Source organism: Limulus polyphemus, unplaced genomic scaffold, assembly GCF_000517525.1.
Source record: "Limulus polyphemus unplaced genomic scaffold, Limulus_polyphemus-2.1.2 Scaffold2987, whole genome shotgun sequence".
Lineage (NCBI taxonomy): Eukaryota > Metazoa > Arthropoda > Merostomata > Xiphosura > Limulidae > Limulus > Limulus polyphemus.
The window spans coordinates 75,466-93,619 of NW_013668597.1; the positions used below are offsets into that span (position 1 = coordinate 75,466).

At 28.8% G+C, this 18,154-nt stretch overlaps 1 protein-coding gene across 1 annotated transcript in view; it reads left to right on the forward strand.

Annotated features, from left to right (window-relative positions):
* LOC106468383 (leucine-rich PPR motif-containing protein, mitochondrial-like) overlaps positions 1 to 18,154 on the forward strand; it is a gene marked incomplete at its 3' end in the record, with an annotated part of 92,970 nt that overhangs the window by 31,354 nt on the left and 43,462 nt on the right. Inside the window, exons 5-14 of the mRNA XM_022396725.1 lie at positions 5,415 to 5,453; positions 6,383 to 6,575; positions 6,905 to 7,096; positions 7,324 to 7,429; positions 8,407 to 8,444; positions 9,166 to 9,235; positions 10,252 to 10,376; positions 10,815 to 10,902; positions 11,427 to 11,521; positions 15,458 to 15,515. Of these exons, the coding sequence (XP_022252433.1) occupies positions 5,415 to 5,453; positions 6,383 to 6,575; positions 6,905 to 7,096; positions 7,324 to 7,429; positions 8,407 to 8,444; positions 9,166 to 9,235; positions 10,252 to 10,376; positions 10,815 to 10,902; positions 11,427 to 11,521; positions 15,458 to 15,515 (1,004 nt within the window). The remainder of the gene's footprint in view (positions 1 to 5,414; positions 5,454 to 6,382; positions 6,576 to 6,904; positions 7,097 to 7,323; positions 7,430 to 8,406; positions 8,445 to 9,165; positions 9,236 to 10,251; positions 10,377 to 10,814; positions 10,903 to 11,426; positions 11,522 to 15,457; positions 15,516 to 18,154) is intronic.

Below are 18,154 nucleotides of genomic sequence, written 5' to 3' on the forward strand. Positions count from 1 at the left end.
AAGTTTACTAAGTAGTCGTTAGAGAAGTTTACTAAGTAGTCGTTAGAGAAGTTTACTAAGTAGTCGTTAGAGAAGTTTACTAAGTAGTCGTTAGAGAAGTTTACTAAGTAGTCGTTAAAGAAGTTTACTAAATAGTCGTTACAGAAGTTTACCAAGTAGTCGTTACAGAAGTTTACTAAATAGTCGTTACAGAAGTTTACAAATTAGTCGTTAGAGAAGTTTACTAAGTAGTCGTTAGATAAGTTTACTAAGTAGTCATGGCTGGAGACGGCTTGAATGGGTAATGAAGAAAAACTTTAATATAACAGCAAATGTACAAGTTTCGACAAGGTTTTGTCATCATCATTGTCGAAACGTTGTACATTTGCTGTTATGTTAAACTTATATTAAAGTTTTTCTTCATTACCCATTCAAGCCGTCTCAAGCCATTACAGTGCATTATTTGTATTTTGACATTATATTACCTATTTTTGTAGATAAGCCTGGAACATATGGCAAACTCTCATGCTATGAACTTTACATTTTCCTTCTAACTTTGTACATGATCTAACATTCTTAACTTATAGAAATGTTTAATGATGCATCTGTCAGTATTTTTGGGTTTATATCCTCTATCTCTAGTTTCAGAAAAATAAAATATTTAATTTTTTTCTACAATTTTAATTTAAAAAATTGGTTATTTAACCTTATCGAGATGGGTCTGAAGGGTCTTCCTATGGTCATGGGTCAAAGGCCATGTCATCATGTTTGTAGACTTACATTCAAAATTTTATTGAATGCCTATTTTATGAATGTATATCAATAAGTTTGGTATCAAATTGTAGACTATAATTCAAATTTTAGTACTATATATTAGCTAATTTCTTAATTTAGAAGTAAATATTAAAAAATATCCTAAATATTGATTTATGTGTGTCATGTGGTATGTTGAATGCAGCATTGGTTCAGATTATATGTTTATGATATCCAAATACAAAAATCTGTAGTTTCTTAAAAATTGGTAACTCAAATTACTGATATTAACAAGCTAGAATATAAAATAAGAACCTCCTCTCTTTTCTATTTGCTGAGATATCACTAGATTTAAGGAATCAAACATAGTGGCCCCGCTCAACTCTTTCCATTTTTGGAAACACTTATGTACACCTACTTCTGTCTATGATGTGTGAATAATCAATTGAAAGCTCAGAATGTCCAGCAGATGGTTCTCTGAGCCTTTGCAAAGTATTTACTCAGGAAACCCTTTCTTTTCATGGTAGATTTCAAGTGGTAAGTAAGACATTATTAAGCTCAAAAAATCATATTTTTTTAGACCCAAATACAGCTTAGCCTAATAAATTATAGTGGAATTCTGTGGTATTTATATAGTAATTTAGGATTTTTTTGTTATTTCGAAATGCATATGTAAAACCTAAAAAAAAATTTTGATTTACATTCTCCACATTTGAAATTTGATAAGGCTTAACAAATTATGGCACACCGCAAACAAGTACAAAGAATAATATTCTATACTTCTTTATTTACTGTTCTATGTTTTAAGAAAAATAACTGAAATTTAAGAATTTATTTGTAAATAATAATAATGTATATGCATACATAATTTATTATATAACTGAAATGTGACTGCATTTTACAAAATACTGGTCCACTAGAACAAAGGTAAGACTGATCACTTTGTAAAGGCCAGTTTTATATTGTTGGATATGGTAACATGAGTGCATGTGTGCCATGTCATTCAGCTTCTGTAACGTTAGTCAGACACTATTGAAAGGTCAATAAAATAAAAATGATAAATTTTTTATATATGAAAAATGTATGAGATTTAAGCTATTTAGATTAAACATTAGTGGTATTGTGTTATAATTTGTAGTAATTCTAGAACAAAAAAAACTTAATTTACATCTATTTCATATCTTTTTATGGTGGTTACGAAGTTAGTAGAATCGACTAAACCCATACAAAGATATAATAGTGAAAATAACAGATAAAATATAGTTATTTTCTAAATAAAACGTTTGATAATTATCTGGAGGATATTAGGAGATTATGGAGATTTTGCATGTGAAAGTTGAAAATTTTATGATGCATAAAAGTATTTTTTAATCTTAAAATCAAAATTACTTTGTATGTCGGATAGTCAATATTTGAAAATAAAAAATGTATGAGCAAATAATTAATCAAAAAATGTTCAAACTTAATTAAAAATCTAATACTTTTTATAAGAATGCTTTGTAATCTTTACTGATAATCTGCAAAATTCTGTGCACATTTAAAAAGTTACAGTTACAAAAGTTGAGAGTTGTCCATTATCCTTTTTGACAGTCATTACAGGAAATTTATCTGACCTTCTTTTTCCATCTCTAATATAAATCTGATAGTAGGACTAATCAAATTAATATGTTTTTCAAATTCCAGTAAAGTCTCAATGTCATTCTGCCACACCAAAAATATGTCATGTACATAACTTAACCACACTAAAGGTTTCATTTCAGATGTGTTGAACACATCCTAATTTCAAAATTGAACATAAAAGGGGGGGACAGGGGAGACCCCATCACTAAATATTTAATCTGTTTAAAAATTTATTGTCCACCTTAAAATATGCATTTGACACACACTCATGGGTAAGCTTTAAAATTTCATTCACTTCAAGCAAAGGTATTAGCATAATATGTGGCAGGAACATCCTATATTATAGACTGGAGTAACACTAAGTTGATAATTTGGGTGGAATTTAAAATTGAATTAAATATTGGAGAAACTATTGAAATTAAAAAAAAGACGAAGATATTTTATTAAACAAGGAAGCTGGTCTAAGTCTAGATATAATAAAATAATGGAATGATGTTTTGTAACTCTGGGTAGTTTAAGCCTAGATGGTATTATAGGAATGAAAATGATTATGTTGGTATATAAGTCCCAACCATACCTTTACTCCTGAATGTTGTGTCATAGAACACCAAAACATATGTAGGCTTTTTTTTAGAACAAGTACCTGTTTTAATAATTATTCATTGTGTAAGAATTTTAACTTTGTATTCCTTTTAATTGTATATATAAACATGCATTATTTATTATTACCTAACATTCTGATTTCAAAATGAACTAATTAAAAATTGATAATAATTACCTACTTAATCTGGTTCACACCCTAACAGTTTGTGTTCTTGAAAGTTTATGAGATATATAATGTATAACATTGAGACCACTATCATGTCTGTCATATTTTAGCCAGCCCAATGAGCCCTAATATTGTCCAAAAGGCCTCGTTGGCACTAAATGCATCAGATGTAGTGTGGTTAAAATGTTGTGAAATATTCTGCTATGCTCTCACCCGTGGATTCTTAGAATTTAATTTCCTCTAGTTTATGCTTTCTGCTTTTCTAAAAGACCATTCTGCATCTATATACAACACATAATGTCTCGTGATGATATTTATTCTTGTTATTTACATGTAACACCATGTCTGGGTTTATGTCTTTTAAAAAACTACACAGTCTGGTGTTATATGCAAATACTTTTACCTGTAAGAGATATGTGGCTCTGATAGCATTGCATAACACATTCTGTTGTATTAGCCTCATATTTGGGTCTGAGTTTAATTCTAAAGTCACAAACTTTACTGAGTGAAACAGTTGGAGAGAGAAAGGTGTAAACATTCCGTGACACTTAAACCTACTCTAGATCCAAATGCAGCTAGAAATAGCACCAATCTAAATCATTAATTATACTGTTTGAAACAATTACAGAGATGATGATGTAACCATCCTGTGACACTTAAATATTCTCTAGATCTAAATACTGCTAGAAATATCACCAGTCTAGATAATGTAACTATTCTCTGACACTTAAACATTCTCTAGATCTAAGTACTGCTAGAAATATCACCAGTCTAGATAATGTAACTATTCTCTGACACTTAAATATTCTCTAGATCTAAATACTGCTAGAAATATCACCAGTCTAGATAATGTAACTATTCTCTGACACTTAAATATTCTCTAAATCTAAATACTGCTAGAAATATCACCAGTCTAGATAATGTAACTATTCTCTGACACTTAAATATTCTCTAGATCTAAATACTGCTAGAAATATCACCAGTCTAGATAATGTAACTATTCTCTGACACTTAAATATTCTCTAGATCTAAATACTGCTAGAAATATCACCAGTCTAGATAATGTAACTATTCTCTGATACTTAAACATTCTCTAGATCTAAGTACTGCGAGAAATATCACGTATGATGATGTAACCATATAATGACATGTACAGTGGCATAAGTATGCCAAAACAGTTGCAGGGGGACATGAAAGGTCTGATAAACTTAAGACTGGTGACAAGGGGAATAAATGTAGTTGGCCGAAATGCTTTTAATGGTGAGCATCTTTTGTAGTTACACCACTGGACACATAAACCCTCTTTAGATCCAAATAATGTTAGAAACATCTGCTATCCAGTTCACTATCTTCACTAGGTGAAAGAGTTAGAGAGATGAAGATATAAAACTCTCGTGACACTTAAAACCTCTCTAGATCTAAATGTTGCTAGAAATATAGCCAATCAAGATCACTAACTTTACTGGGCAAAACAATCACAGAGATGAAGATGTAAACATTGTGATACACAAACCCTCCTATTTCTTCAATGGTGCTAGAAATGGCACCAGTCCAGATCACTAACTGCACTAGGTGGAACAATCACTGAGAGGAAGCAGTGAAAATACAGTTTGTTTTATTTTTTCTGCTATTTGCACATTTTGTACTCAGTTAGTCCTCCATAAAACACGAGTAACAATTCATTTACATAAAATTCCCTGCAAGCATTAGTTCTACTTTCAAATAAAAGAACTTACCTGCAATGATGTAGAGGTAGAAATTTGTAACATATTGCTAGCATCTACAACAGCTAACTTGCTGAAAATTATATTTTCATTCTATTTCATTGCTTTGTGATATTATGAACCTTTAATGAACATTTTTTTTTATTATTAGAAATGATAGATTAAATATATATATATATATACCTTTGAGTAGTGAGGTACATGAGAAACATGTCTAAACTTTTAAATTAATAATTAAACAGTGATCAAGCACTTTGACTGTTTTTAGGAATTTTGTTGTTGTTTTGATTAAAAGGTGAGAAGTATTCCTAAAAGTTTTTATACAAAGAGTGCAAGAGAAATTGTTTTCATTATTTTTTTCAGTTTCTGGTATTGATTTTAAATAATAACTTCTACTATTGCAGTTAAAAATGTGAAAGATTCTCCATAGGATTAAAGGATTTATAAGATATTTTCTTCACAAGCTTCAGTTTTTTTTCTTTCTTTCAGAATATCAATATTTCAGATGATTTAGATATTTATGTGGAAGTTTATTATTGATTATTTTAAACTGTTGAATTTATTTCCAGTGACATGGAAAATGCTAAGAATATTTTAGAAGTAATGAGGTAAGTTTTTTTGTTTTTTAACAATTCTATGATGTTTGAAACAGTATATCGCTCAAAGTTAAAAGTTGCTCCTGTTTATAAATACCTTTCTATCATTATTTAGAGTAAAATTTTAATACATACATTGTACTTAATCAAAATTAGGGTTAACAGTTTAAATGTTTTAAAATTATCTTCTTCAAAACTAGCATTACAAAAACATAGATGAAAAGAAATATTGAAAACTCAGTACTTCAGCTATAATTTTATTTTGTAGGTACATTTAGGGAAGAGAGATTTTCAGAACCTGATATCATAATTTGCCTTTGTAAGAAAAAAGATAAGGCTGGAAAGGGTTAATGGTTCCTGCATCTTACATATTGTGTTTAATTTTTTTTAATCATTTTCAGTATTCTCTTATTTAAAACTAATAAATTGTTTTTGACTTTCTCTGAAATAACTTTTATTTTTTATTTTTAAGTTAAATCTGTGAAATATAATGATGAATACATTTTTAAATATTGTTAAGGATTTGATTTGAAGTCATCTTACTTTTCCAAAATATGCTTACTGAGTTTATCTTGATAATTTGATTTCATAATTGTCATTGAAAATTTAGAAACAAATAGCTTGTAGAGTTTTAAGGTGGTAATTTTATTTTTTTGTGATTTTCCTGGCTTGAATGTGCTAGGTGTCTGCTTTACCGGTTAAACTAAATGGTTAATGACCTGGCACTTGCTTGTAAAGCACTTTTGAATAACCCAAGTGGTCACATTGAGTTAATGATATTTTTGTTTAGTTGATTGCATTTTTCTCAAACATTAAGGATTTCAGTACATGGTTTCTCAATTTTACTTAAAATGAAATACTTGTTCAACAATTTATACAGTTGACAAGCTTTTTTTTTTAGAAATAATAAAACTTATTTTTCTGTATTTTTTTTAACTTAGAAATGCCCAGCTGGAGCCAGGCTGTGATACGTATTGTGCATTGCTTTGTGGCTATGCGGAAAAAGGCCTGATTGATGAAATGAAAAACATTTTTCAAGAAGCTGAAAATAATGATGTATATCTTATGGATAAAGATATCTTAGATATTGTATATACCCTAGCAGTGAATGGACACAGCATGTATGTTGATGAGGTACATGAAAATATGAACATTTCTGGAAAAACTATCATCAGAAATGCTATGCTTGTTTCTGAGTCTTTTAAATAGTGATATTAGTTTTCTGATAAATAATTGATTTAAAATACCATCTATATCCAGACAGATGACACATGATATAAAACATTAACATGTTGCCAGATGGCTGACACTTGATTTGAAATATCAACTTGTCTTTAGACAGAAAATATTTATTTTGACTTAAAATGTGAACAGTTTTTTTACAAAACAATTTTTTTTGTTGTAAATTTAGTTTAGGTTGAATCAAGAAAAAAAAAATTATACAATGCATCATTTGTTTTTAGGTATTAGGAAAAATTAGAAAATTAGCAGGATACAACCAGGACTGCATCAATATTATTTTGAAACTAGTCAATAACAAACAAGAAGATGTTGGATACAAGTTATTAAAGACAATGCCACGCACTTCCTTGCCAGATGGAAATCTTGCTCCAGCAGGCAATTTTTTTATTCGACAGATGGTACGGTGTGAAGTGGTATGTACCGTTTTACTATCAGTATAATTTTGGTCATTAAAATCTTACTTGCTTGCAAACTAAAAAAATTATAATTAGACATCATTGTTAATCTTCTCTTATAAAGATGCTTTTTAACATTTATAATAATTTAAAGATAATTAATGACTCTGGGAAGAAAAATATATGCCATAGTAAATGTGAAATTTTTTAGTCATAACAAGTATTTTTATTTCCACTCACTGCAGGCTCCTTCAAAGATCCTTGATATTTGTAAGGACATGAAAAAATCGGGACTGAATGAAACATCAGTGCTTAAAGCTACTGAAAATACTTTAGTTTATCAAAAAACAGGTATTTATTGATTTACTTTTTATACTGGAATGAACTCTTCAAACTTTTGATCTGTGAATCGTCTCTCTAAAGAATTTCTTTTGTATCACAGCAGAAATTGTAGATGAAAGTTTAAACTTTATTTGCACATACTGAAGTTATTTCTTCATGTTTTTGAGTTGAAAGTATGAATTATGAGAACCTAAAGCTTAGCTGCACTGTTAAACTTTTCAAGTCATGTTCTGAGTGTAAAGATAACAGTAGAGTTTGCTCAGACTTTTAATATTATACAGTCCAATTATTATTAACTCCAGTATAAAGCAACACAAGTGAAATGATAAATTGAAAATTACAACTTAAAAGAATTTAAGAACTTGTATATGAAAGTATATTATAGCTATACAATAAAGTAACAAAGCTAGGTCCATAGTAATTTATTTTTAATATTAGAGAACTGATGAAATAGCCAAACTTGTATTTTTTAAATTTAAATATGTGATTAAAGTATTAAGTTTAATATTTTTATCTTATTGTAATAAAAATCTTAGCTTAGATGAGAAATACACAATAAAAGCTACTGTTTCTTTGAGAGTGTTGCTAATCTGTTGTGATACTTGACAACCAGTGCTCTTAGCATTCATTTCAAGAATGGAATTATTGTAGAAAAAGCATAACATTATTGATTGTCAATAGTTTTATTGTTTGTTATTTTATAAAGTTTAGGGTAATTGTTTGTAAGCTTTTATGATATAATTGACATATAATATTGTCTCATTTTTTATAAGGAAATGTAGCAGATATTTAATTTCTTTAAAATATTCATTGTTTTGCATCATATGCTTTAAATACACATGCCTCATGCAGTTGTGATTTTGGATTATTTGTTAGGACCCTTCAAGGCTATTTAATTTCAAATAAGTGTATTGTTTTAATCAATGTGTACATTGTTGTATTGTTTCGGTGTATATATTAATTGTATTTAATGTGTATTGTTTCAGATCATGCTCTTCAGTTTATTGATGAATTGCATAAAGAGGTACAGAAAGTTGTTTAATATGAAAAGTTTCATTTAACTTGTACAGTAATATTATTTTCCATATGATGCTTATTAAATAAAATTGGAAATATTTTAAAGAAAAAATTATACTTCCAAATTGCTATAAAAATTAAGCCACTGTTAAAGTCTGTACTTGATATCTTAGAAACATTTTAGTGTTACTGTTTCAAACTTAGCATTAATGTGATCAATCATAGTGTCCTCCCCATTTCTAAGTGTTGATGACTATTAATATCATTTGTTCTTTGTTTCTCGATTCCTTCACAAACTTTTCATTTTCCATACATTTTCTCATATCACTGAGCCAGGTGAACCTTTGCCTGCCCATTGCTCTTCTTCTTTCAATTTTATTCATCAGGATTACTGCCAACTTTATCTTAGACCTATTTATATACCCAAAACAATGCATATTTTTTTTCCTACAAATATCCATCAATTGCCCTTTTGTATTTGCGTATTCCAAGACTTCTTTGGTAGTTTCCTTTCTGTGTAGCGTTAATGTAATCAAATTATGTTTAATTTTTTACTTAACATGAAAAATGTTGTGTATTAATACTTCTGCCTGAAAGAATTAGTGTTAACTAAATTTCTTGTAAAATCATTTGAAATATCAAAATACATGATTGTTTGAAATGACTGATAAAACAAAGTTATTGCTTTTAGTGAAAATATAAGGCTTCAGTAATTTTTTATTCCACAGGAAATACCTGTACGATGTCATTATTTTTGGCCAATTTTCATAGCATTGTCTAGACAGAAGGATGAAAATGGTAAAAGTTTGAAATATTATACATCTTTTCATATTTCCTATCTTGCACAAGAAGAAATTTTATGGTTTTTAGATATTATATATTTTTAATCTAATTGTATGTAGCAGAATGTCTTCAAAATTTACCCAATGAAATAATTTTAGAGTGTGTTCTATGATGTTCTTTGAAAAGGATATTTCATATTTAAGAATATCAAACTTCTGTGTCTACAAAATGTTCAGTGTAAAACAACAAGAACGTGACTATTTCACAGCCATACTTAGTCATAAAAAAATTGTTTGGTTTGCAGCTTTTTGAAAATGTTCTTCCTTTATGATGTATTCGTATGATGATTTTTCTCATTTTCCATGAGAAATACAGTCAATAGCATTTTTACAAAATTGACAGTACCATCACTCTAAGCATACATAATCACATCCGTTGGACACTGCTCAGTAGCTTAAAATGTGGGTAATAAGCAGTGCACTGTTCTAATCCATAATAATGTTTGATGTTATTATAATTACACTGACACACTCATGGTGTTGGTTAAATTGAATCTGTGAAAAATTGCATCAGAAAAGTTTAAGAATTACTTTAACACTGAAGGGAACATTATCTTATTTGAAAACCTTCATTTCTGTGATTTTATATATGGTTCCAAAATTTGATACTTTAGACTTGTCAAAGAAAGAAGTGGAAATGTTCTAGAATTTTAGTTGGTTATTGAATTAAACTATTTTAAATATACACTTATGAAAAATAATGTATAACAACATTTACTGTATATCAACATGTCTGTATCAACATATAGTGTATTTGTAAACATGTGTAACAGTGTATGATGTCAAAGATGTATAAATTATTTGATAGATTATCCAGAGCAGAACTTGAGTCTAAATAATAGAGTTAGGGGTGAAATTACTTTCAATACATATTTTTATTGTGAAACCAATTTCATGTATCACTTTGTATTTTGTTACTATGAATAATAATAAACATACTACATTAAATGTATAATTTTACTGTTCTTTCAGCAATCTATTCTGTCCTGAAAAAAATGATTGAATATGGTTGTCCAGCTAACTATGAAACATTAACAGACTATGTTTTACCTAGTCTCAACATTAGTGATACTAACATAGTAGTTGAAAAAATGAAGGTATTACGTTTTACTTTTATCCTTGAGGTTTATTTGTTCTCTTTTCACATGTATATGAGAAATTCAAAATATATCGTTTTTAAATGGATAAATCTTTTATGCCGGTTGAGAAATATTATAACTGTTCTGAATGAACTCATGTTTTCACTCAAAAAAAACCTTTTTATAATGCAGTGATAAAAATTCTGATATTTCTTTCTATCTAGTGTTTTTACTATAAAGTATGTTTTTTGTATATTAGTGTTACTATTTAGTTTCCTCATATTATCAAAAGTAGATTAGTTTGTTTGAAAATAAATTTGAAAAATGTTATGTTAAATTTACAAATTTGTTTTGGCATTAACAATAAACCATATTCTTGAAATGAATCACAAGAAATGTGTACTGATTTGGTGGAGAATTGATATGTTTGTTTGTTGTAATTATTTATTTATACAGGAACTTGGCATGACTGTAGGTTCTGTTATAAATCCCTTGATCTATATTCTTCTTGAAAAAAATGAAACTTCACAAGCTGCAGTTTCGAGTAAGTTAACCTATATTGTGTCTTATTTCCCTATAATTTAAAAAAATTGATGATATGTTCAGTGTTTGTTTGATCATTATTTATTCTAAGCAAGCTACATAAGCATAGATATTTTAAAAGTATTTAATAGTAATATTCACAGATAAGTTTGCTGTGTAACTAGAATTCACAAATGAGAAAACTACAATTAATTAGTCATGGTTTTCTTAGTAGAAATTCACATAGAAAACATTTAATGATATCAAGTTACAACAAGATTGGTGTCAGTAATATTTCTTGTTTTTGTCTTTAGGGTACACATAACAAGAACTAATTTCTGTTGTATTGATTAAAATCTTGTGCTTCGCAATAGATACAATAAATCCTTAATTTGTCTTGTATATCGATAAATCCATAATACAAGATTAAGCTGTAGTGTATTAACTAGAATATGATAGAAGAAAAGTAAAGGTAGTTGTGATTTTTTTAAATGCTTCAATATTGAGAATAATATCAAGAAGCTTGAAATGCTTTGTAACTTCCAGTTGAGCAGTACCCTGTCAGATTGAATGCCATCTTACTAACAAAGGTGTTAGCCACATCCTGCAAAAACACTGGAGATTTAGAATCAACATTGAAGGTCTGTTACATTTTTAATTCACTTAAAAGCTCTTGTGATATTCTTAGACTTCAGACATTGTTTGGTGATGTAACTAATATTCAATGAGTTTTTTATATGCTGCTATTTAGAAAAGTAGATGAGCATTTTAAGTTTTGAATTACTTTGAAGAGTTATAATAACTCTAGATGTAAAAAAATACATACATATATATATATGTATATATATGTATATATATTTAAACAAAAGATGTATTTTTGCTTGAAATCATGTATACAATCTACAAAATTCATATTGCAAAATCTCACCTATTTTTATGTATTTTAGATGATTAATAAAATTGTGTCATGTCAAAATAAAATGACTAAAATTTTACAAAGTTCCATAAGTTACAGGTCTACTTTACTCAGGTTAGTGGCTTTCTTCAGTTACAATTTGTTACTTCTTTATCCTATATGGAGCTAGATTTAGCTTTAATTTATCATAAAATATTCAGAATTACACCGTTACAAGTCATTGTTGTGGTTAGGTTACGATATATCTTAATTTTTCTTTTTTGAATAAGACTTCCGTAGTAGTACCCTGAACCACCATTGGAGCACGATTGTTGTTTTCCTAGACCTGTTCAGATACATTTGTTCTGCCATGTTTGGTAAATGATCATTTGCAGTTTTGCCATGTTTCATGAATGGCCATTTGCAGTTTTGCCATGTTTCATGAATGGCCATTTGCAGTTTTGCCATGTTTTGTGAATGGCCATTTGCAGTTTTTGCCATGTTTTGTGAATGGTGAGTTGTTCTGTTGCAGTGTTTTACATGAATTAGAAAATTTTACAGCATTTTAAATTTATTGTAAACTTTTTTGTAAAACATAGAACTTTACCAGTTGAACATATTGCTGCTACCACAGAATCTAACATAAATGCTTTAAGCTAAGATTGCATTGTTCTCACTACTAACCAAATAATTTCTCCATCTTTTCTCATTTTTTATACCCTGAATAAGATTCACAAGAATGCTATTCATTATTGTGCCTAATCAGTACAAAATTTTGCTAAGTTCTTAGTTAAGAGATTAAATGCTTTGCTTAAGACTACCTCCTCTAGACTCTATGGATAGAATAAAAAATTATGGATTATATCAAGAAGATATTTCAGTATTTTTTGATATAAAATATATTATTTGATAATACTTTAATACTAGTTGAACAGTCTTTATTTCATTTAAGAACTAAACTAGAACAAGATGGTTTCTATTCTATTGATATAAATCACCTAATCAGCCTAAAAGAACACTGTGAACAACTATTTATTTTCCCTACAATAGTCAGTTGTACAAACAAAACAGTGACCTTAAAAGGAGATATTCCTTTCTTTCATACTTGATGATCTTTACATTTAGTTCTGGAAGAACACTTTGGGAATAAATTCACTGTTAAGATACATTGATTATACTTTTAGTGTATGGTGACATTGTAAAAAATAGTCTACTTCAGTTTATAGAATTTTTAAATAGCAGGAAGCCAGATGTTGTAATTTTTAAAAGTAGATTATGGTAGTTCTTCTCTTTTGTTAAATGTTAATGTAAAAAGAGGAAACAATAAACTGATCATTTCAGAAAACCCCCATGCTATCAGAATGCTACTGCACACAAGATCTTCTCACAAAAAATGTCCTCCTATTTTACCTGAGCAAACCATGCTTTAAAATGTTCTACCAACAATGAGGGACTATCTAGAGATTTTAACCCTATCATAGACAGAGCTTTTCACATGGTCAGTTGATGTGACTGACCTTGTAACCTTAAAGTAACCAACAGAGTTTCCATACTATAACTTTTAATATGTTTTATATATCTTCACAAAATGTGGCAAACTTTCGTTGAATATTACAAGTCTTTTGTACACAAAAAATCATATTTTTAAATTAAGTATTTTTTACTAAAGATTTGTCCATGAATATATGGAGTCAGAGTGATGACTACTCTGAGTTCAGAGTGGTTTTATGTTAATATTTAAAAATATTTTTGTTCATCTGAGAATTTTCAAATAATTGCATAACATCTAAAACTTCCTAAATAAATATCAAACTTTTTTTTAGTAAACCTATATTTTGTTATTTTCTCTACACTAACTTTATACAAGGTTGGTGAATTTGCCAGATCTCTTAACCACCATAAAAAATATGAAATATATCTAAATTATCCTTTTTTTTCCATCTTGAAATTGTAACATGAAACTATATTTGTTTATCCTAAATAGGTTAAAGCTAGTAACAATATACATCTGTTTATACATACTTTTATTGGCCTTTGAATTGTGTCTAATTAATAATCCTGCCACACAAGTTGTAAATTACTCTGTGAATGCATAGCTCATGTTAGTGTATCAAATGATATGACACAAACTGCTCGTGAGCATACCTCATGAAGAACTTTATAATTTTTGTTTAATAATCTTACCTAATCTATTTAATCTAATCTAACCTTACCTAACGTAATAAGTTTCTAAATTTTACATTTTAGATACTTTTAAATTAATAAATAAAGAATATACATGAAAAACGAAATATAGTACTTATATTAGCCCTCTTGTTTTTGCTCTCAGTAGCATACAAACTTATGTAAAAACTCTATTTAACCCTACCATTTATTACCTACCATGAAAGATTTACTGAAGGAATAAAAGCAAGTGTACCATGTGAATGCAGAAAGAAATATATTGTACAAACCTTGTGTACCTTGGAAATCAGATGACAAGAACACCTAGGTCAAATGTGTACAGGTTAATCTGAGAAATGTGCCGTAACACGTTGTCAGTTGGAATGAAAATACTTTGGGATAAATTTTTTCTCCTACACCATCTTAAAAAAGAGAGAGAGATTGTTTAGACATAATAAAAAATATTAAGACAGGTGATTTTTCACTAAGTCGTGACAGTGGTCCTAGTAACATCAATACAGTTTAGCTGAGTTATTCATTTAGCTTTTGTTCACACACACTTGACCAGCACTGCCCCCTTTTTTTAAAGTCATATACTCTGAAATTTAACAGCTGTTATGTGACAACGTTCCTATGTATCATAAATACCTCCATCTTTTATCCTTGTGTAAATATTTTGATTTTATGTATAAACCATGTATACTTAGATATATATCATACTTGAAGAAAGGCCAATATTCTAGTGAAACAGGTAGTAGGTTCTCTGTATCAAATAATTTTTGTTATGCTTATAAATCATTGTTGGTTAGTTTATTGTTGTATTAACACACTGTATTTTTGTACACAAGTAGCTTCAGGATGATAGTATTGTCAGAATAATATGTTGCAATTTTGTTTGATGATAAGTTGAATTTATTTTCATATTACCTGTTTGAGTATGTGCAGTTTTGCAATGTTTTGAGTAACTTTGGGGAAGCTACTTGTAAAAAATACTTATAAGCTATTTTGAAAATGTACCTACCTATACGTAAAGTTACTTTGAGGCAGTAGCTGGCTTTGCTTTTAAGGTATTTTGAAAAAAATAACTAGAGATATTTAGAAGCTATATAGAAAGAAAAAAAGCTCCATATACTTAAAACTATTAAGACTTGGTAGCTAACAATACTTAGATTTAGTTACAGAAAATAACTGGCCATGAGTAAGTATATAGGGAAAGTACCTAGCCATACGTAAGTTACTTTGAGAAGTAGAATTACTAGTTACGTCTTCTGTTTCTAGGGTATCTTCATTAGTATATCTGTTACTTAAGTTTTAGTGGTCATTTTTCTTTCAAGATTGTCTTTATTATTGTGTCTTTACTTTTACATCATTTAATTGTAATCTTCATAATTGCTTATTTGTGATATTTTTATTGGATTATGTAATACACTTATTAAAAACCAGTATATGAATTTTAAGTAAAACACTGATATGTAGTATGTCAAAGCAACCATTTTTCATAAAATAATTTTTTAAACAGATTCTTCGGCATTTAACTGATAACCCCGAAAGACTAGCTGATACTGTACAGAACGTGGGTGAGTTTCTCTGTATTTGATATTTTTAGTTTGGATGTAATTCTGTTTTTACATAATCTTGTTTAACCATTTTCAGACTGGTAAAGTATTATTGATATCCTTCGATTTATTCCTTCTCACAGTTGAAATATTTAACCATGTTGCAGAAAACTTAGTAAAAACTTTCTAAGTAGTATCTAGTTTCAGATTAGAAAAATTAATGTTAATTGATTTAATTTTCAATAATTTTTTTACATTAAAATTTCAAAACGTTTGAAAAAAACTGTAAAAATTAATTTTTTTATCAAAAATGTCTACTAGATATATCTAGTCAATTTTAATTTGAAAGATATTCAGTACTTATTTTGGTACTTTATTTTCGAAGTTGCAGCAATCACCACTTCTGGCTATAAATCGCAAAACTGACAAATATTTATTGATAACTTATGATCTCATCTGTGACAAAGGCATCGTTATTACCCTTGTTAGGCTAGGTAACATTATATTTACTAAAAATATTCTTGTTCGAGACACATATATGTCAAATAAGTTTTTTTTTCAGTAAATAGAAGTTCTTTAATTTATTTACAGTGTTTTAATATGATAAACTAAAAAATGATATTCAATAACTAAGGATTTGAGCTCTTGGAATATTTTGCTGCTGCCTACTGTACTTGCTAGTCCTTACTAAGCTTTTAACATATTGCCACAGAGGAAAATTCCCATAGTTTGGAAACAAATATGATTTAATGCAAGAACTTTCTTGGGAATTGAAATAAAATCTGAAGAAATATAAAAAAATTCTCAGATCTGTGGTTTGTTTATAAATCTTCTAAACTTGTCATTAGATTTGTTTGTTCCACTCTGTAAAAGACCTCTATAGTCAATTTCCCACAATTTCCATAATTTACTGTTAGCACTGCTTTATATACATTAAATTGACATAGTTTATAATTTACTTAAGGATAATTAACTTTGTGCTGAAGATATTTTCAAAGTTGGGCTTCGTTAGTAATTGTTCAGACACATGCAGTGACATCACAAGAAAGGTGGGCCTATATTAATAACACCTCTTATAGAGAATGGAAATTATGAGAGAAACAAGACTTGGATAAGTGTATTCTCAAGGGATGGTAGTTTCCTATGAAATATAAATTTATGCTTTGAGATCGGCTGAAAAATGTTAAACAAATATATTAAGTGCTGTGTACAAACAAGAATCCTCAGAACTGTGCAGAAATGTATGTTTGAATATATTTTTTTGTTATTCTTTGTAAATTGTCTAAAAAATGTTTGAAATGACAAAAAATCAAATTTGAAATATCTTTTGGTTATAAAATTGGTGAAATAAGTTTAGAATTAACTAGACCACTCGTGACCCATTGGGTCACCCACTATTCAGAGGTTATGAAAAATTCAAGCTAATTTCAATATTGCACCGAAATGAAGGTTTATTTTGAGATAATTTCAATCCATTCGTGTTATTGATAATTCAAGAAAATATTTTTAATTTTGATCAGGAGTAAAAGGAAAGACCATTTAATTTTTCAAAAAAAGTGAAGTCAGAGTTTTCATGTATTGTGATGAATTAGTTCATTATGATGTTGTCTTTCCTCTTAAACTTTCTACAAATAAGAAACAGTAACACTTTATTTTTTTCTTCTAATTACCTACCATAACCTAGGCACATTATTGAGAAATTCTTCAAGATCTTGTTTTTGTCATCAGAAGTTTGTAAGGAGCGCGAACGGTAGTGTGTTGTAAAATTACTCATGCTAGAAATTTTCATTAAAGTGACCCGAAAAACTGCGCTAACTTAGTAACCTGTAGCCCGATTTTAACGAAACTTGTTTGATTCTGTTTCTATTCTCATTTTATTACAAATATGGTGCTATTGTGTGCCATTTTTGCTGTATTTAATTACAGACAAACAAACAATCTCAGAGTTTTAGTATATAGATATTTTTGCTTACATTTTGAAACTTAATATGCTGCTGTGCTCGAAACTTCTGAAAGGTGCTGTGTGGTGTGGAAAAGGTTTAAACACTTATGTTTTACTGCCTTTTCTTTGATGAAAAATACTGCATGATCAATTTGCTTGAAAACTCAAAAGCTTATACCAGCCATTTCAGCAACTAATTAAAACTTTCGACCTTTAGTGATTCCGACTCAACTTTCAAGGCCTAAGCAGCTTCATAGAAATATAAATGTTTTAGAGATTACTTTGCACTGTTTCCCCTGATTTAAATGTTTAGATACTGACAGTAGACAGAGCAGAGTTAGCCCATTATGTATCTTTGTGCTTAATTAACAACAGAACTTTCCACTATTATAATTTGATTATAATGTTGTGGAGATAATCATCATGAAGTGTTATACACTTTTAGAAATGTTATTTTATTACATGTGCTATAATTGTTTTAAAGTTAAATTTCAGTGAGTGTACTTTTAAATGTACTGTTACGACAGCGGAGGTCACGTGACGCTAGTAACACGTCATGTGCTTCTAGAATGTTCATGAAACCTCGAGAGGCTACTAGATATGCGATAGTCTTGTATATATAAGCCGCCAAGAACTGGCGGCAACAATGTGTAATTGACAGTTGAGTCGAGCACATGAGACGTTCGTTGTGAATTATAGTGTTTTATAGTGCGACTGT